At 41.1% G+C, this 21,643-nt stretch overlaps 1 protein-coding gene across 2 annotated transcripts in view; it reads left to right on the forward strand.

The window, feature by feature from the left end:
- The window catches only part of RNF216 (ring finger protein 216), a gene marked incomplete at both ends in the record, with an annotated part of 150,816 nt that overhangs the window by 35,009 nt on the left and 94,164 nt on the right, over positions 1-21,643 (forward strand). For both annotated transcript variants that reach the window (XM_080703402.1, XM_080703401.1), the window contains 5 exons: positions 1,024-1,138; positions 10,326-10,465; positions 13,052-13,102; positions 15,176-15,313; positions 21,170-21,318. In XM_080703402.1, coding sequence (XP_080559528.1) covers positions 1,024-1,138; positions 10,326-10,465; positions 13,052-13,102; positions 15,176-15,313; positions 21,170-21,318 — 593 coding nt within the window. The remainder of the gene's footprint in view (positions 1-1,023; positions 1,139-10,325; positions 10,466-13,051; positions 13,103-15,175; positions 15,314-21,169; positions 21,319-21,643) is intronic.

Genomic DNA, 21,643 nt, shown 5'->3' on the forward strand with positions numbered 1-21,643 from the left:
ATGGTCAAATGAGATAGGGAATCAAATGTAGGTGGTAGACTTAGCCATCTGTGGGGTTTTTGTTTACTTATTTGGTTGTATTGTGTCTGTGTGTGGCTGAGAATTGAACCCAGGGATGCTCTACCAACTGAACCACCTCTTCAACCCTTTTTATTTACTTATTATGAGACAGGGTCTCACTAAGTTGCTACGGCTGGCCTCAAATTTGTGATCCACCTGCCTCAGCCTCCTGAGTATCTGGGATTTCAGGTATGTGCCACTGCACCCAGCATTTGCCCCCTTAGTTAGTGCAGACTGGCAGATGGTAAGGTCAGCTTAGATGCCAGGTTACAGGGGCTCAGAAATCTCATGTTAATGGGAGGGAAAGTGGTGCAACAGCCTCCTGATGGCTCCTGGTTAAGTTTGGCTCTAAAGAGGCACAGAAGAGAGAAACTGACAGCAAAAAAGGGGAGTGAGGTCAAGAAAAGGAATTTATTTTTCTAAAATGGCAAAGACCTGAACACATTTAAATGCCAATTAGAAAGATTTAATAAAGCAGAAAGAGAAAGAAGATGAAGATATGGAAGGAAAGAGTTAAGAATGGTATACAAATTTTGAACTCCAGTGAGTAATAGAAAGGGACGTTTTAGGTTCAAGGGGAAAAGAACATGAGGGGAGGAAATTAATGGGGGAATAGAGGTGGCTTATGAGAGAAACAGCATTTGAGAGACACCTACGAGTACAGCTCACCAGCTGGGTGCCCCGTGACTTAACCCATGCAAGAAGAGCTTAGAAAGCTTTTAGACTTTTTCAAGTTCCCCTTTGATCTCTCATTAAACAGACAGATTCTATCTTTATAGCATTTTATGAAAGTCAGAGAAAAAAGAAAAAGAAATGCTGCCTATTTATTTTGCTACTACCTATTCCTGCAAGCAGTGCAGGGGAAGCGCAGCTGACCTCGAGTGGAGTGAGATTTGGGGATTGCCTCTGTTTGTTCTCATTTTCCAAATTATATTGATAATCTTTTTCTTTCTCAATTTTTAGGCCTTTTCTGATGCCATTAAAAAATGGCAGGAGCTATCACCAGAGACCAGCGGGAAGAGGAAAAAGAGAAAAGAAATGAATCAGTACTCTTACATAGATTTCAAATTTGAACAAGGTAATTGCAAACTGAGTTGCTGGTGTGTGAAGCTGCAATGCAAGCTTTTCCTTTCTGTCCATTCACCAAGGGAAGTGTTACTGTTGAGAGGGTGGAGCTGGGCCAAGGAGGGGCTGTTTTAATAGCACATCACATTTCTAGAAGTGGCTGCAGTTGTTGGCTTCCTTCCTTCTTAGGTTACATTAAGACAGGAAAATTGTGCAGTGTTAAGAGAATTCACATGTGATCAAGTGGGGTTGCTGTTAAGCTTGGGAAAAAAGTCTTGAATGTTTGAGAAGAATTGGTTATATCGTTAATACCAATTACCTAAACTAGTGACTGATTGCTTCCTGCAGAGGGATCACTTACAAATCTGAAAGCAGGGATAAAAGCCACATGCTTCTCTACATTTGTTATTCTGATTGATGGAATAACTGTGAAAACCCCTTTCAAAGAGGTTACTTCGGGTCTGATCCCAAAAAAAATAGATTGGTGTGTGTGTGTGTGTGTGTGTGTGTGTGTGTGTGTGTGTGGCACTGGGGTTCCTGGAAACCCTTCTACCTCCGGGCTACACTCCCAGACCTATTTTTTATATTTTTATTTGGAAACAAGGTCTCCTAAGCCAGCATGGCTGGCTTCGAACCTGCGCGATCCTCCTGTCTCCGCCTCCCAAGCGCAGGGATTACAAGCGTGCGCCACCACGCTCGGCTAGATTGTTGAATTTTATAATAGATTTCATCTGAGTTGATTTTGTCCAAGAAGAAAGTTGACTACAGCTTTTTCTTTACACCACAAAGCTGGGCGTGGTGGCGCATGCTTATAATCCCAGCATTTGGGAGGCCGAGACAGGAGGATCCAAGTTCTCAGATAGCCTCAGCTACTACTTAGGCCCTTTGCAACTCAGTGAGACCTGTTTCAAAATAAAGAATAAAAAATTGGGCTGGCAGTGTAGTTTGGAGGTAGAATGCCCCTGAGTTCCATCCCCAGTACCACACACACACAAAAAAAATTACACCACAAATAGGAATATTTCCCCTTTTCTCCTGTTCCTAATTGCCATCCATTATATATGTGTACTTAAAAATTTAATTTCTAGTATGACTAAGTATAAACGGCATGACATAACTATAGAGTTGGAAAGGATTTCAATTTCTGAACTCCTCAGAGTGTAGGTTTTTATCCCCCAGGTTAAGACTTCTAAGGTTTCTCTGGAAGTCTTGTGGAACAGTGACCCTCTAACGTGACATTCTTACTTGTTCCTGCCAGAATGAGAAAGTAGGGACAATGTGTAGGTGGTTTTTCATTTACTAAATTAATCCACATTTGAGATCAGACATCTCTAATACATGTAGTCCTGCAGTCTTTGTTTCTGACTTTCGGTGATGGAGAAAGGAAAGTCTGTTTTGCAAGATGGTCCATCCTCTTGCTGGTCAGGTCATCTCTGTCTTCTATGAATTTTTTATCAAGTCAACATTTGCCTTCCTGAAATGTCCTGCTGCAGTCGCAGGTCTTGCCTCTTAAAAAGGCTGAAAACATCTTGCCTCTTCAATCTTGGCTGCCCTTCTTTAGTTCATCAGTGTGAAAGGTTGGGGTAGACCAGGCATCATGGCGCAGGCTTGTAATCCCAGTACTTGAGAGGCAGAGATAGAAGAATCGCATGCCCAGGGACAGCCTCAGCAACATAGTAAGCCTTCCTCACCTAGGACTGGAGTGTAGCTCAGAGGTAGAATGTTTCTGGGTTCCATCCCAAGTACCACCAAAAAAAAGAAAAAAGGAAAGGTTGGGGTTACAGAACTGGACCTTGTAGTCCAGATGAGGCCTGTTATGGGGTTTAGAATCTGTATTTCACTCCATGCAGTCTAAAAATGCCTTAACAACATGTCCCACATTGCCTTGCAGTAAGCCTTTTTCTCCATTTTGCTTTTAAGTCACATACCTCTCAATTTTGCTGCATCTCAGTTTTTCTTTCTCAGTTCAGCCATTGTTTTAGGAATATCCCTTTAAATACTGATTTTTGAATTGTGTATTAGATAGTATCCTTTAAATATAAGGACTCTGGAAGTATGAAATAGAAAATATATGCAATTTTTGTTCAAAGTATAATATTTACAACCCATACTTGACAGCGTTTTGTAAACAGATAGGCTAAGGATTTCTCAGCTGTTCCCAGAATCCCATTTTTCACCTGTTTAACAGTTTTTCCATTCATCACTACTGTTTGGGCTGTTCATTGATTAGCTCTGGAAGACAGGGTTCTTTGCTGTCCTTTATGGTCTTATATGCTGACCATTGCATGGTCTCATGAAGAATCTGATTTGAATTTGCATGTAAACTGAACATCAGTAAAAAATAAATAAATATATAATCACCCAACTCTAGCAAGGTTCACCAACCTTGCTAGAAAAAAGAGAAGAAATACATTTTCAGTGTCAGGAATTGCTACTACTCCTGGTAGGAGTTATTACTATAGATTTAACCTCTAACTGACATACTTGTTCCCTGAAGTAAAAAACAATCGAGGATTTTCCCAGCTCACTGCTATTCATATGGTACTGGAAGTACTCGCCAGTGCACAAGAGAACAGAAAAGGAAATTAAAAGCAAGCCTGAAGCCGGATGTGGTGGCACATACTTACAATCCCAGTGCTTGAGAAGCTGAGACAAGAGGACCTTAGGTTCACAGCCAAGCTCAGCAAATTAGTAAGGCTCTCAGCAACTTCTCAAGACCCTGTTTCAAAATAAAACATAAAATAGGGCTGAGGAGGGTGTGGCTCAGAGATAGAATGCCCCTAGGTTCAACCTCCAGTACCACACAAAAAAGTAAGTCAGAAAGGAAAAACAGATTGTTCACTGTCTTTTTATGTAGATAATATGATTGCCTACCTAGAATCTACCAGAAAACTTCTAGGAATAGTAAATGAATTCAGCAAAGTTTCAAGATATAAGATCTACCTATAAAAAGCAATTGCATTTCTGTGTACTATCGATGAGCATGTGGAAACCAAAATTTAAGATACAATGTCATTTACAGCCAAAAAACTTACTTAGTTGTAAATCTAATATAGCGTATATAGAACTTGTGTGACTAAGACTACAAAACACTAATGAAAAAACTAAAACTAAATAAATGGAAATGTACATGTTCATGGGCTAGAAGACTCAAAATAGTAAAGATGGCATTGTTCCCCAAATAGATACGCGGGTTTAATGCAGTTGTTTTCAAATCCCAGCAAGAGCTTCTGTAGATACAGACAACTTTACCCTAAAATTGATATACAAGGGTAAGGAATTTGAAGAGCTTAAACAATGTTGAGAAAGAATAAAATGGGATAAACACAGTACCTGGCTGTAGTCATCTGGACTGTGTAGTGTTTATAGAAAGATGGACACCTAAATCAGTAAACAGAATAAAGAACCCAAAAATGGACACAAACACTAGTTTATTATAATAAAATTTACATATATAAGTTCTGCTTTTAGTCCATACAATTGTACAGTTATTACCATGATTTCCCTCCAACTCCTCCCCGTCCCTGGCAACCACTCCTCTTAATCCCTCTCTGTAGATTTGCCTACTTGTGCATTTCACGTAAGTGGATCAGACCACCTATGATCTGTGGCTGACTTCTTTCACTTAGCAAAATGTTCTCAAGGTTCATCTCTATAGCACATTATCAATTGTGCTGTTGATATCAATACTCATTATCCAATAATATTCATTATGTAGATTTACTAGATTTTTTTTGAGGGTCTGGGGGTGGAACCCAGGGGCATTCAACCTCTGAGCTACACCCCCTGCCCTATTTTTTATTCTTTATTTTGAGATGGTCTCACTAGGTTGCAGAGGGCCTCACTGAGTAGCTGAGGCTGTCTGAGAACTGTGATCCTCCAGTCTCAGCCTCCCGAATGCTGGGATTACAAGTGTGTGCTACCACGCCCAGCTCGATTTACTACATTTTATTTAGCCATTCATCATTTGATGTGCATTTGAGTACAGAGCTGATTTTTTTTTACAAAGGTGCAAAAGCAATTTAATGAAATAAAGCTAGCCTTTTTTTTTTCTTTCAGTACGGGGGATGGAACCCAGGGGCATTCTACCTCCGAGCTACACCCCCAGCCCTATTTTTTAGTCCTTTTTATGTTTGAAACAGGTCTCACTGAGTTGCAAAGGGCCTCACTAAGTAGTAACGGAGGCTGTCCGCAAACCGTGATCCTCCGGTCTCTGCCTCCTGAATGCTGGGATTACAAGTGTACACCACCACACCTGGCTGAAAGTAGCCTTTTAAGTAAATGTTGCTAGAGCAATTGGATATCCATAAACAAAAAACACCTTAGCCCAAGTCACACCTTACACAAATATTAAATCGATACAAGACTTGCTGGGCGTGGTGGCACAAGCTTGTAATCCCCGCGCTTGGGAGGCAGAGACAGGAGGATCGCGTAGGTTCGAAGCCAGCCGCGCTGGCTTAAGAGACCCTGTTTCCAAAAATAAAAAAGTATAAAATAGGTCTGGGAGTGTTGAGTGTTGTCCATGGGAGTGTAGCCCGGAGGTAGAAGGGATTCCAGGAACCCCAGTACCACCAATCAATCAATAAATAAATAAATAAACAAATACTTGTAGGGGAAAAAATAGAGAAGACATCTTCATGTTCTAGGGCTAGACAGATCTTTTAGACTTGACACCATAAAAGACTCTCTTTTTTTCTTCTTTTCTTTTCTTTTTTTTTTTTTTTTTTTCGGGTTTGGGGATGGAACCCAGGGGCATTTGACCTCCGAGCTATACCCCCTGCCCTATTTTTTATTCTTTATTTTGAAACCGGGTCTCACTGAGTTGCAGAGGGCCTCACTAAGTAGCTGAGGCTGGCCGCGAACCATGATCCTCTGGTCTCAGCCTCCGAATGCTGGGATTACAAGCGTGCGCCACTTGCCCGGCTCCATAAAAGACTTTCTGAAGAGGATGAAAAGATAAGCTGCAGACTGAGAGAAAATATTAGCAGTCACATCTCTGACACAGGACTAGTATTGAAGCCAGGCAGAGAGGCTGAGATAGGAGGATTGCAGGTTATAGGCCAGACTCAGCATCTTAGCGAGGCCCTTAGTAACTTAGTGAGACTGTTCCAAAATTTTAAAAAGGGGATTTAAAGGCAATGTAGCTCAGAGATAGAACGTCCCTGGGTTCAATTCCCAGAACCAGAAGTGGTGGGGAGGGAACTAGTATCAAATGTAAAGAACTCTCAAAACTCAGTAGAAAAATGAGTAAGTCCAATTAGAAAAATAGACAAAAGGTAGACATATCTATCACCAAATGTACAGGTGGCAAATAAACTCACAAAAGATGTTCAGTATCATTAGCCATTTGGTAAATGCAGGTGGAAACCACTTTAAGATACCACAGTTCACCTTTCAGAATGGCTAAAATAAAATGATAGCACCAGGCCGGGTATGGTGGTACACACCTGCAATCCTAGTACTGGGAGGTTGGGACAGGAGGATCGCAGGTTCAAGGACAACCTCAGCAAATAGTGAGACTCTTAGCAACCTAGTGAGACCGTGCTTTAAAATGAAAACAAAATAGGGCTGGGATGTAGCCAAGAGGTAAAATGCCCATGGGAGTTCAACCCCTAGTGCCACTAAGTAAGTAAGTAACTACGTGAGTGACAGCACCAAGTGCTGGTGAGAATGCAGGAAAAAACGGATTACTGTACCTTGCTGCAGAGCCTGCAAAATAATGTAGTCACTATGGAAACATTTTGGCAGTTTCTTGAAAAACTGTGCAAGCCAGGCACAGTGACACACACCTGTAATTCCAGTACTTGGGAAACTGAGACAGGAGGATTGCAGGTTCAAGGCCAGAGGGCAGTATAACTCATGAAAACCCTGAATAAAAAGGGCTAGGGTTATGGTTTAGTGGTAAAAATGCCCCTGAGCTCAATTCCCAATACCACACACACACAACTAAGCACCTAAGCAAGCTAGGTATGGGGGCGTACACTTGCAATCCCAGTACTTGGGAGGCTGAGACAGGAGGATCGCAGTCCACGAACAGCCTCAGCTACTACTTAGGCCCTTTGCAACTCAGTGAGACCCTGTTTCAAAATAAAGAATAAAAAATAGGGCTAGAGGTATAGCTCAGAGGTACAATGCCCATGGGTTCCATCACCTATACCGCAAAAAATAAAAAATTTAAAATATAAAAACCTAGGCATGCACACATCACTCATTTAGCCCTTCCCCCCCATTCCCTCCTGCTCCCCTTCTCATGTTTGGCTTAGTGATTGACTTTAATATGTTTGTGAATGTAAAAAACAAAAGAGCTTGTCTTCCTTCAAAAAAAAAAAAAAAAACAAAAACAAAAACCTAGACATGCAATTATAGTATGACCTGTCAGTCATACTTCTGAGCATTTATCCCAGAAAAATGAAAACTTGTATTCACAAAAAGGCCTGTAAATACATGTTCATGGCAACTTTACTCAAAACAGCTTCAAGCTGGAAGCAACCCAAATATCCTTCAACTGGCAAATTGTTAAAATGTGCCACATCTCTACCATAGAATACTATTCAGCAAAAAAAAGAAATAAAACTATTGGCTCATGCAACAACTTGTATAAGTCTCCAAAAACATATGTTGACTAAAAAAGCTAATCTTAAAAGTTTATATGCTGTAGAAATGACAAAATGATAGAAATGGAAAGCAAATAAGTGATTGGCAGGAAAAGGTGCTGATGGCAAGGAGGGAAGGTGTGACTATCAAGACAGCGGGTGTAATGGAAGTGCTCTGTATCTAGATTCTTTAACAGTCAGTATTCTAGTTGTGATGTTATAGTTTTGCAAGTTGTTGCCATTCAGGAAAACAAAGTAAAAGATAACACAATGATCTCTATATTTCTTACAGCTGCATGTGAATCTGCTGTTACCTCAAAGTTATATTAAAAATAATGCATCTGAAAAAAAAAATACATCTGAGCTAGATGCGTTGTCACATGCTTGTAATCCAAGTACTTGGGAGGCTAAGACAGGAGAATCACAGGTTCGAGGCTAGCCTCAGCTACTTACTGAGGCCCTCCACAACTTAGACCTTGTTTCAAAATAAAAATGAAATAGGGCTGGGGGTATAGCTCAGAGGTAGAATGTCCTCAATTTCAATCCCCAGTACCTCACAAAAAATATGTAATACATATCAAAACTCATAGGATATAGGAAAAGAAGTTAGAAGGAAATTTGAAGACTTAATTGCATTTAACTTTAAAATAAATGAGTGAAAATATGACTTTAGCTTGATGAGCCATAAAAAGAACTGAAGAAAAAGTGAGGAATAATAGAGCAAAAGTTAATTTTTTAATTGTAAGCAGAAATGATGAAGCCAACATTTATTGATATGCCCATACTTAGTATGTATCAGCACTTCTAAGTTCTTTCCTTGGATTCATTTACTCATGTTTCTAATAACCATATGAGATATATGTCATTGTTATCAATTCATAGATGAAAGAACTGAAGCACAGAGGGCTTATGCCTTACTCTATTAACAAGTAGCTAAGCTGGGATTTCAATCCGGATTATCTGACTTTAAAGCCTACTCTCTTAACACTTCTTTACTACTTTCATAAAGCCAGAAATGGTTTTCTAAATTTAAAAAAATTAAAAGCCTGTTGAGAACAAAAGAAAAAGTAAAAATAAGACATCTCAGAAACCAGATAAGATAAATATTGTTAAAATCAGAAGAGATTACCAAGAACAGACAGGTGCATAAATTGATAATTTGGATGGAATGGAGTTTCTAAGAAGTACTTAAGTTACAAAATCAGAGGAAATAAAAAACCTGAACAGACCAAGTTACATGTCTGATAATGTGTTATTCTGCTCTCTTTTATTCTAAATGTTATTTGTTCTGGTTAATGTGGGTAATACTCCAACTATATATATATATGTTTGAAGATTTTCAAACTCAAAAAGTTTAAGGACCATAACTACAGGTATAGCTCAGTGGTTGAGCACTTGCCTCGCATGCATAAGACACTGGATTTGATCCCCAATACTGAGGGTGATGGGAAAAAACATACATCATTTATATACCAGAATGGCTAAAACTGAAAATTGATGGTGTCTGATGTAGTCAAGGTACTGGCTGGGGATAGAACTCAGAGGCATTCTGCCACCATGGTACACCCCGAGCCCTTTTGTCAAAACAGGGTCTTACTACTTCCTTAGGCTGTCCTCGAACACATGATCCTTCTATCTCAGCCTCCCAAGTACTGAGATTACAAGTGTGCACCACCACAACCAGGAAAGCTGGCATTTTCTTTTTCTTTTTCTTTTTCTTTTTTTTTTTTTTTTTTTTGGGTGTGTGTAGAACCCAGGGGTGTTTTACTTCCAAGCCATGCCCCAAGCCCTATTTTTTTATTCTTTATTTTGAAACGAGGTCTAAGTTGCAGAAGGCCTCACTGAGTAGCTGAGGCTGTCCAGGAACTACTATCCTCCTGTCTCAGCCTTCCAAGTACTGGGATTACAAGCATGCACTACTATGCCTGGCTCAAAACTGGCATTTTCTAAAGTTTTAAAGTAAGCCTATGCCAGGCATGGTTTCGTATGCTTGTAATCCCAGTACTTGGAAGGCTGAGACAGGAAGATCACCATTCACGGACAGCCTCAGCTACTTAGTGAGGCCCTCTGCATCTCAGAGAGACTTTGTTTCAAAATAAAGAATAAAAAATAGGGCTAGGGGTATAGCTCAGAGGTAGAAGCCCCTGCATTCCATCCCCAGTATTGCAAACAAAAAAAAAAAAAACAAAAAACAAGTAAGCATATCCCACGATTTGGCAGTTATACAGATCATGTATAGCCAACTAAATTGTAGACATACATTTACAAAAAAAAACAGCTATCAGCAACTCTGTTCATAATAACTCAAAACTGTAAATCCTGTGTGCTCATTAGTAAAATGGGTAATAAATTGTATATTCGCCCAGCATAGTACTGGCTTTCCAATTAGAGCATCCAAGAGGGAAAAGACAAGGAAGGCCAAATGGTTCTGGTAGATGAGGAACAGTCTGTTCCAGAGGTAGGCTGTGTTAAAGGAGGAGTTGTGAAGTATACTGCCAGGTGACAGCGAGCAGGGGGACAAAGCCTCACAAAACCTGGAACGTCTCTGGCCCGGATTCCTAGCAAACAGTTGCCTGCATGATTTTTGCATTATTATATATCTTCTAGGTGACATAAAAATAGAAAAAAGGATGTTCTTTCTGGAAAATAAGCGGCGACACTGTAGGTCCTATGACCGGCATGCCCTTCTTCCAGCCGTGCAACAGGAGCAAGAGTTCTACGAGCAGAAAATCAAAGAGATGGCAGAGGTAGGAAGATGTAACCTGGTCTTGGAATGTGTTTCTGTGGTTCTGGTTTGCTCGCTGTTGGGACTTGGTACAAAACTATCTTTTAAAGTTTCCCTTTTCTTTATTTCTGTCTCTGTCAGCCTTGTTTGTTTTTCTCTTCTTTTCTCTTGGCATTGCAGAGGCTCAAACCCAGGGTTAGGTAAGCACTCTACCACCCCAGCCCAAGATTGCCCTTTTCTTTAAAATGATTAATCACATGACACAGTTTTTAAAAAGAAAATAAGGCCAGGCATTGATGGCACATGCCTCTAAATGTCAGTACTTGGAAGGCTGAGATTGGAGGATCACAGGTTCCTGAGCCAGCCTCACTCAGCAACTTCACAAGGCCCTCTACATGTTAGTAAGACCCTATCTCAAAATTAAAAATAAAATGCGCTGGAGGCATAACTCAAAGATAGAATGCCCCTAGGTTCAATCTTTGGTCCTACACATATACACCCAAGGGGGGAAAAAAAACTGGGTTTTCAGGTGTTTTGTCTCATTTTAGTAGTGGAAATTGAACCCAGGGGCATTCTGCCTCAGAGCTACAGTACCCTAACGTGTGTGTGTGTGTGTGTGTGTGTGTGTGTGTGTGTGTGTGTGTGAGAGAGAGAGAGAGAGAGACAGAGACAGAGACAGAGACAGAGAGACAGAGACAGACAGACAGACACTGAGGATTGAACCCAGGGGCATTCAATCTCTGAGTTACACCCCAGCCCTATTTTATTTTTATTTTGAAACAGAGTCTCTCCAGGTTGATGAGAGTTGTACTACTTGCTGAGGCTGCCCTCAAACCTACAATCCTGTATCAGCTTCCTAAGTACTGAGATTACAAGGGTGTACAACCACCCTCAGCTTTTTTTTTTTTTTTTAATTTGAAACAGTATCTTGCTAAATTGCAGAGGCTGCCCTTAAACCTGAGATATCCCTTCTCAGCTTCCCAAGTACTGGAATTAAAGGCATGTATCACTGTGCCCAGCTTTAACTTCATTTTAGGATTGAACCCAGGGATGTTCTACCACTCAGCTACCTCCCCAGCCCTTTTTATTTAATTATTTTTTTATTTTGAGATAGTGTCCCAAAATTAAAATTAAATTATCAGTAACTGGCCTCAAACTTTCAGTTCTCGTGCCTCAGCCTCCCAAATAGCTGGAATTATAGGTATGTGCCACCAGGCCTGGCTTTAAAAATATGTAGCTCAGTACAGTGGTACCTTCCTGTCGTCCCAACTACTTGTAAGGATGAGGCAAGAGGATCACTTGAGCCCCAGGATTCCAGGAGAGCCTGGGCAACATAGCAGGAGAGGAAAAAAAAATACACACACACTATTTAAAATCACTTGAAATAAGTCTGATTATGCTGTTACCTTGAACAGTTTTTTTAAATCTAATCTTGTGCTTTAATTTTATAAATATTTTTAGTTCTACAGTCAGAACTAAAACAAGGAATGTCTAGATATTTAGCTTTTATTATAATCCTTTCCACGTGTTCTCTTACTCCCTCTGTAGCTAACCATTCCTATTAGATGTTGTTGTTGTTGTTGTTGTTGTTGTTGTTGTTGTTGTTGTTGTTTTGAGGCAGAGTCTCACAAAATTACTGAGGCTGGGTTCCTCATTTTATTTTATTTTTTTAATTTATTTTTATTGGTGCATTGTAATCATACATCACATTGGAATACAAGACTTGAGAGGATATACAAGCACACATCATCCAATTAGCCCTCATCCAGTCCCCATCCCATTCCCTCCCCCTCCCTCGATCCCATGCTTGTTTGGTGATTAACTTTGATACATATGTTTATGTACCTCCTGCTTTTTAAAGAGGCTCCATCCTCCCCTATTCCATACCCTTCATTTTTAGTTTAACTTCCTTTATTTTATGTAAAACCAAATCTGTATCATATATATTTTTATTTGTTCCTCTTTCTTATCCAAAAGGTAGCATGCTCTCATTATTTTCATTTAACGGTGCGTCCTGGCGATTACTTTACAGCAATCCTCAGAGGTTTTCTTCTGTCCTACTTAAAGTTGCCTAGTATGTCATTGTCTGCAGTGCCAGAGTTTATTTGGCTATTTTCCTGTTGCTGGGCATTCGGGGTTGTTTCCAGGTTTCTGCTATTATAAATAGTGCCATAAGTTTGTGCATACATCACTTCATATTTCCACCCCAGGGTATCTTTGGTCCAGATTCCATGAAGTGGCATTGATGAATCTGTGCGAAGTCCCCATCCGTCGTGTTCGTACCATTTAGCATTCTCACCAGTGACTTACACGAGTGCTTGTTGCCCCGCGGCACCATTGACAAAGTGTGTTGTCAGGCTTGGTTTTGACCCATTTCGTTTTTTGTTTGCTAATGCCATTCTCTGCTATTCAGAAGTATTTATGTGTCCGTCTTTCCCCTCATTTACTCTGCAAATTTTTTCTCAAGTAACTTTTTAAGCTACTAAACTGAGTAACTAAAGAGATGCCTATTAATAATGGACTATGTTTATGGAAGTGAATACTAAGTTGTATATATTGTCTTTATTAAGTTTGTATCTCTATATTTGATTTTTTTATTGTCCCTTAGCATGAAGACTTTTTGCTTGCCCTGCAGATGAATGAAGAACAGTATCAAAAGGTATTTTGAAACAAGGCATGGTGGCACACACTTAGAATTCCAGTACTTGGGAGGCTGAAACAGGAGGATTGCTCAGCTACTTAGTGAGGCTCTCCACAACTTAGACCCTAAAATGAAGAATAAAAAATAAGGCTGGGAATGTAGCTTGGAGGTAGAAAGCCTTTGGGTTCAATCCCCAGTACAGAAAAAAAAATCCACTCAATTCATTTATTCTAGGTATTCTCGTGGACTTTCTTACATTTCCTCAGCATTTTGAAGGCAAACTCTTCCTGTATAACCTCCTGTTGGTTAGATGAGTTCATGGTTTACCCAAGTTAAGATAGGTGAATGGACTGATTTAACTTGGGTAAGCAGCATGGACTTGTAGGCATTCTTAATACTAGACCAAATCAGAATGAAAGAGAAGATCCTGATGGAGAGTTTTTTATTAGACAATATAAGCAGGGATCTGTTAGATAGACACTTAGAGGAAAATATAGAACTTAGCACTTAGAGTTGTAGGAAGCCTTTGTGTGTGGGCCAGGGGTTTCTGTGATATTGTCCACCTACTTGCAGAGTGGCCTTTTCTGGCCTGGCTAAGAATGGACTGGTGACTGGATTCATCACTGCAGTGAGTAAAAAAGAGATTAAATTCTTGTATATTGCTTGAGGTTGGAGCTTTAGTTAGCTTCAGTAGTCTCTTAAAGCTTGGGAACCAGGCGTGGTGGCGCACACTTGTAATCCCAGAATTTGGGAGACTGAGACAGGAGGATCATGGTTTGCGAACAGCCTCAGTTACTTAGTGAGGCCCTTTGCAACTCAGTGAGACCTGTTTCAAAATAAAAAATAAAAAAAAGGGGGGGGCTAGGGATTTAGCTCGGAAGTAGAACGGCCCTGGGTTCCCTCCCCACTACCACAAAAAATAAATAAATAAATAAAGCTTGGGCCAAGTATAGTGGCACACACCTGAAATTCCAGTACTTGGGAGGCTGAGACAGGAAGATAGTTGCTTGGAGGCCAGCCTCAGCAACTTAGCAAGGCTTTCAACAACTTGATGAGATTGGGTTTCAAAATTAAAAGAAAAAATTACCCAGCATTCGGGAGGCTGAGACCCGGAGGATCACGGTTCGCAGACAGCCTCAGCTACTTGGTGAGGCCCTGTGCAACTCAGTGAGACCCGGTTTCAAAATAAAGAATAAAAAATAGGGCAGGGGGCGTAGCTTGGAGGTCAAATGCTCCTGGGTTCCATCCCCAGACCTGCCCAAAAAAAAAAAAAAAAAAATTAAAGGCCTAGGGATGTGACTCAGAGGTAGTAGGCTCCTCTGGTACCCTGGTACCACAAGAAAAAAGAAAAAAAAAATAAAGCTTGGGCTGGGTTATGACCCCCTCACACTTTTTCTTATAACAAGAAGAGCAAAATTCAGCTTTTGAAAGCCTTTTGAATAACATCTCATGCCATGTAACACTTAAAATAGTCATGTTAGCCTCTGAGTGCAGATGTTATCATTCCCCCAGTGCCATGGAATTGACGAATATGATGACTTTGTACAAAGAAGTACTTAAAAGAATATCAGAAAGTGAAAAACTCGCCAGGCGTGGTGGCACACGTTTGTAATCCCCGCGCTTGGGAGGCAGAGACAGGAGGATCATGCAGGTTCAAAGCCAGCCTCGCTGGCTTAAGAGACCCTGTTTCCAAATAGAAAATATAAAATAGGTCTGGGAGTGTAGCCCGGAGGTAGAAGGGCTTCCAGGAACCCCAGTACCACAAAAAAGAAAGAAAGAAAGAAAGAAAGAAAGAAAGAAAGAAAGAAAGAAAGAAAGAAAGAAAGAAAGAAAGAAAGAAAGAAAGAAAGAAAGAGAGAGAGAGAGAGAAAGAAAGAAAGAAAGAAAGAGAAAAGAAAAAGAAACTGAAAAACTCACTCTCTCTAAGCTGTGGATTGGTGTACTGGCATTCTGATCTGGGTTTAGATAGCAGAAAATAGCTTGTTTCAGACTTTCTGGGGATCACTTTTGATCTCAAGACATGTGTTGAGGGCAGGAGGCATGTGGGGATATGAAGCTGTGGGACATTCACATGTGTCTGTCGGCCTGTAGGACGGCCAGCTGATTGAGTGCCGCTGCTGCTATGGGGAATTTCCATTTGAAGAACTGACCCAGTGTGCTGATGCTCACTTGTTCTGCAAAGAGTGTCTCATCAGATATGCCCAGGAGGCCGTCTTTGGATCTGGAAAGGTAAGAACTGTGTTATATCCATACATAAGCAGCATTCACTGATTCTGAGGCAGCCATACTGATGATAGAGCAGGGCCTTTTCTGGGGTGAGGAAGAATTCTGCTGATGTGCTGCTGGTTTGTACTTGACCTGATTTGTGTGATTATGTTGGGTTTAGGCACAGCAGGTTTCTTTTTGTGAAATCATAGAGTTCTTTTATGCCCCATGCCTGGCTCCAGGGGGCCCTGATTAATCATTTACCTGGGTATTCACTATCACAATGAAGAATGAACTCAGGAGGAGAGAACCTTCAGATTGTTTGAGCATAAGGAAGTATACTAGTGTTTTTTACATATATTTTAAAGCACTTTATGGTTGGGTTCAAATATATGTATTCTTTTTGAAGATTTAAAGAAGTTTATTAAAAAGATAGATATACAAAAAATAGAAATACAGCCCCATGCCAGAGTGGCATGGAGGGGTGACTCGAATGAATACACCCTAAATATATGTATTAAAGTAACTATTTTCAACAAAATTATATTTTTCTCTCTCTGAAGTCAGTTTCCCTTAACACCAACATGAGACAATATAGAATGGATTTTTGTATTGTTTTATATCATTATATTTGTGATATCTTGTTCTAGCAGCAATAGAGAACTAGCAGTCATTTAGAACATGGTCTTTTAAGCATTACCAGTTATAAGTCATGCAGTCATCATATACTTCCTGCTGCTATACTGAAAATTGATATACATGCCAAATTGCAATCTACTCCTGAGGCAAATCCAAATTGAGAAATATTCTATAAAATGACTGACCAGTTCTCTTCAAAAGTACCAAGATATCCAGGCGTGGTGGCGCACGCTTGTAATCCCAGCACTAGGAGGCTGAGACAGAAAGATTGCACAGGTTCGAAGCCAGCCTCAGCTACTTAGTGAGGCTCTCAGCAACTTATTAAGACCCTGTTTCCAAATAAAATATAAAATAGGTCTTGGAGTGTAGCTCAGGGGTAGAAAACCCCTTGGTTCCATCTCTAGTAACACACACACACACACACACACACACACACACACACACAAAAGTACCAAGATCCTGAAAGACCAAGAAATACTAAGAAATTGTTTCTGAGAATATAGAAGAAAAACAGTTGGGCGTGGTAGCAAACTTGTAATTCCAGTATTTGGGAGGCTGAGACAGGAGGATTGCCGGTTTGTGGTCAGCCTTAGCTACTTAGTGAGACCCTGTTTCAAAATAAAGAATAAAAAAATAGCAGGGAGCCAGGCATGGTGGTGCATGCTTGAAATCCCAGCATTTGGGAGGCTGAGACAGGAGGATCACAGTTCATGGACAGCCTCAGCTACTTAGTGAGGTCCTTTGCAACTCGGTGAGACCCTGTTTCAAAAATAAATAATAAAAAATAGGGCTGGGGTGTAGGTCAGAGGTAGAATGCTGCTGGGTTCCATCCAAATAAAAATAAAATAAAAATAGCAGGGCATGGTGATGTATGCTTGTAATCTCAGCATTTGGGAGGCTGAAACAGGAGCATCTGGTTTCACAGCCAGCCTCAGCTACTTAGTGAGGCCCTTTGTAATTCAGTGAGACCCTGTTTCAAAATGAAAAATAGGACTGGGGGTGTAGCTCAGAGGTAGAATGTCCCTGGTTTCAGTCCCCAGTACCGCAAGAAAAAAAAAAAAATTAAAGAAAAACAGCCTCAGTTTCTCCCACTGTATGCTCACAGATCACTTTTGTGACCGACCCCAAGTGACTGCTTGTGATAGCAAGCAGTCAGTTCTTCAGCAGACATCAGTTGGGTATCCTCTTAAGTTGACTGAATTCTGATAGTATCTACCAGGAGATAGGTGTTAAGTCCCACAGATTGAAGACTCAGTCTCTAGGACTGGCCCCACTTCAGACATCAGTTGAAAGTCCAGGCCTCTAGAACTGCTATGATCTACTCTTTCAGCTAAATTAACTTGCTAGAACCAGCCTGAAGAACTCAGGGAAGCACTCGCTTATATTTGCCAGTTTATTATAAAGGATATTAATGAACGGCCAAAGAGATAGGATGAGGTTCCACTGGAGCACGGGAGCTTCTATCCCATAGAGCTGGCGTGTACCACCTTCCAGCACCTGGAAGAGTTCTTATTCACATTCCTATACGCTTCTGTATGTCAGCTGTCCAGACATCCCCCAAACCATGTTCTTGGGTTTTTATGAAGACCTTCATTGCATAGACATGAAGGAAGCATAGACAGCCTTGCAGAAATGTGACTGGACAGAAAGAGTATGTGCTAATACTAAAAGATTGGCAAGGAAGGGGGGGAACCCAGCAAGGCTTGTCTGTCCAGATTCTTCTTGGCATCGCTGTATAGTATTCCTTCCCCCCAGGTATGAGCCTTACTAACAAGACCCCATCTGAAATGGAGGGGGCCTTATGATCAACTGTCAGGGTAAGGCAATTCAGAGCATTTCTTTCTGGCCAGCTCCTACATAGATAGGGAAAGAATTTTTTTTTCTTGACCTGCTTTGAAGAAGAGAAATTTTAGTTCTGTGGCCTACCTTGGAAGGTTTAGGGGTGGGAAAGAACAGGTGAAATAGGAGCAAAAGATCAGAGACGTTGCTGTCCGAGTCCTACGCACCGCAGCGCTATAACAGAAGACCCTTTCACCTGAAGCAGTTTCAAAGCTGCTTAAGGACACAAGGACCAAAGCCAAATATTGAGTTAGCTTTATTGTTGTAGTCGTTTAAGACATAATAAAGCCATGGGAATTATAAGCCAGGAACTGTGGATAAAAACCAAAATGTATAGATTATACTATCACACTGACACAGGTTGGAATAGACAAAGACATGACAGATGCCATGTAGGATCCTGGCTAAGACAAGACTTTAAGTGGAAAACATAATGAAATCCAAATAAAGACTATGGCTTAGTTAAGAGGATATACCACTGGTAACTTCTGGTTCTAAGTGTGGTATGGTTATACATGATCTTAACCAAAGGAAGCTGAGTGAAGAGGATTTGGGAACTCAGTACTAGTTTTGCAACTTTTTATAAATCTGACATTATTTTAAAACAAACTTTTTTTCCCCAAAATTCATGACTTTTCTGAGGCGGGGGGGGGGGGGGATGGCAGGTTTGAAGGCTTCTCAGCAACTTAGCAAGACCCTATTTCCAAACAAGAAATAAAACAGGGATGAGGGTATAACCTGGAGGTAGAAGGCTCCTAGGTTCCACCCTCAGTACCACGTCTAGCAGAAAACATTGTACTTTCATCCTCCCACTTATTGGCTATGTAACCTTAAACAAATTAGTTAAATTCAAAGCCACAATTTCTCTCTGTAGAACAGAGATATTCACAAAGACTGCTGTAAACATTAGATAACCTTTCCATCTGGGTGTGGTGGTGCACTTCTTTAATCTCAGTATTCGGGAGACTGAGAGAGGAAGATCACAGATTTGTGGCCAGCCTTGGCAACTTAGCAAGGCCCTTTACAACTTAGTGAAACCCTGTTTGAAAAAAAAAAAAAAAAAAAAAACAGGCCAGGCATGGTGGCACACACTTGTAATCCCAGTACTTGGGAGGCTGAGACAGCCTCAGCTACTTAGTGAGGCCCTCTGCAACTTAATGAGATGCTATTTCAAAAAATAAAGAATAGACAGGAGGATCACATAAGTTCGAAGACACCCTCAGCTACTTAGGCCCTCAGCTACTTAGTGAGGCTCTAAGCAGCTTAGACCTTTTTTCCAAATAAAGTATAAAATAGGTCTGGGAGTAAAGCCCAGAGGTAGAAAAGCCCCTGGGTTCCACCCGCAGCACCACAAAAAAAAAAAAAGAAGAAGGAGGAGGAGGAGGAGGGGGCGGAGGAGGAGGAGGAGGAGGAGAATATAAGCCAGGCATGGTGGCACTTACCTGTAATCCTAGTACTTGGAAGGCTGAGACAGGAGGATCACAGGTTCAAGATCAGCCTCAGCTACTTACTGAGAACCTATTTCAAAATAATAAAATAGAACTGTGAGTATAGCTCCGAGGTAGAATGCCCCTGGGTTCAATTCTCAGTACAAAAAAAAATGAAAATGAAAAATATAATAGAGATGGGGGTGTGGCTCAGAGGTAGAATGCCCCTGATTTCAATCCCCAGTACAATAAATAAATGAATGAATGAATGCATGCATGCATGCATGCTAGGTGTGCATCTCAGAGATAGAATGCTTGGGTTCAATTCCCCAGCACCAAAAAAAGGGGGGGATGGCCTGGCGTGGTGGTGCACATGCTTATAATCCCTGCACTTGGGAGGCGGAGACAGGAGGATCATGCAGGTTTGAAGCCAGCCGCGCTGGCTTAAGAGACCAGTTTCCAAATAAAAATATTTAAAAATAGGCCTGGGAGTGTATCCCGGAGGTAGAAGGGTTTCCAGGAACCTCAGTACCACCAAAATAAAAGGCGGGGAGCTCTTTGGACACTATTTGATGAGTAGATCTTACTGCTAGCTAGTTTTTTTGTTTGTTTGTTTGTTTGTTTTTTGTTTGTTTGTTTGTTTGTTTGTTTTTGCAGTATTGGGGATGGAACCTAGGAGCATTCTACCTCTGAGCTACACTCCTAGCCCTGTTTTTTATTCTTTATTTGGAAACAGGGTCTCACTGAATAGCTGAGGCTGTCTGTAAACCACGATCCTCCTGTCTCAGCCTCCCAAGTGCTGGGATTACAAGTGTGCACCATCACGCCCAGCTGCTATTTGGTGTTTGACTTCAGGTGCCCGGATAAACTAGTCTTCTGTGTTGTGAACCCTAAATGACACTCTTTTAGGTGTTTTTGCTAGATTCAGGTTTGAATCCTGCCCAGCAGGTATGAGTTCACCTTCCAGCAGCCTGGAGTTGAGTGGGAGATGGGAGCTAGAGAATTCCCCGTTAGATATACAGACTTCACCTCCAGGACTGACTTCAGGCTGACCTCTGCTCTCCTTGGTGACAGGTTCCCTTCTGGTTTAGCTATTTGAGAACCTTCTTATTTCTCTGGAAATGAGCTGGTTCCATCTGACGGGGTAGGAATTAAAGGCCCAAACATCCCCCTTAGTTGTTTTTTTATTCCTGTCAGTCCCCACCATTATTCTGCTCTGCCTTTTCAAGTATATCCCCCTTTTCATTATTATAGTAGGAAACAGCTTGCTTCTCATCAGCATCTTCTTTTCCAGTACTGAGTGTACTGAGCCTTGTACCCTTCCTCCATCCACTTTCCATCTTCATGGACTGTGATTTGGACTGTGTGCTAGTCAGCTTTTCATCACTGTGACCAAAATACCTAACAAGAACATCTTAGAGGAGGAAAGATTTATTTTGGCTGATAGTTTCAGAGGATTTAGTGTATAGGTTAGTTGGCTCCTAGGCAGAAACATCATGGTGGAAGAATATGGCAGAAGACGGCTGCTCAGCTCCTAGCAGCCAAAAAGCAGAGAGAGGATGGAGCCTGGAAGATAAACCCTTCCAGGACATGCCCCCAGTGACCTACTTCCTCCAATTAGGCTGCACCTCCCAGAAGTCCATTCAGCTACCAGTGGATTAACCGTCACGTGGACTCATCCCACTATGAACCTTGCTGCACTGGGGACCACACTTTCAACTGAGACTTTGGGGGACTTTCCAGATACAAACCATAACAGGCTGCCAGATGGACTTTGGTTTTGTTTCGTACTTTCCTTGTTTGGAGTGTAAGTTCTCAGAGAACAGGAGGCAGAGAAATCTTTGCCACTTCAAAGTCTGCATTCTTAATTCCTTCCTTGCCTCCCTTTGAAAGACGTATTTAACTTCTGAGGCTTTTTGTTTTTCTGAAACTTTGGTTGACTTCTCTTCTTTCTTTGCCTATTTGTTATTTCTAGTCAGAGCTCAGCTGCATGGAAGGCAGCTGCACGTGTTCATTCCCGACCAGTGAACTGGAGAAAGTGCTTCCCCAGACCATCCTTTATAAATACTATGAGCGAAAAGCTGAAGAAGAAGTCGCTGCAGCCTATGCTGATGAGCTCGTCAGGTGAGTTCTTAGAGTCAGCTCGTTTCTCAGTGTGAAGACTGTGTTTTCGTCAAGTGAAGAATATTCTGTAATGATGCCATGTCTTCCAGATTTTCTGGCATTTTTTGTTAAGAAATAAAGTTAATTTTATTAATGGGAAAATGTATATTGGTTCTTTATGTTCCTTGCTACTTCCTATTCTTCTGGCCTATAGGTATAGGCATTGTGCCCCATTGGAGAAAGAGTGACAGTGCGAGGATTCTCATAAAGGTTGGGGTATTTATTTCTTGAGTGGTTGACGCTGAGTCAGGACCTAGAATGGAATCTGTGTTTCCTTCCTGGTAAG

This window comes from Muscardinus avellanarius (assembly GCF_963383645.1).
Source record: "Muscardinus avellanarius genome assembly, chromosome: 10".
Classification (NCBI taxonomy): Eukaryota; Metazoa; Chordata; class Mammalia; order Rodentia; family Gliridae; genus Muscardinus; species Muscardinus avellanarius.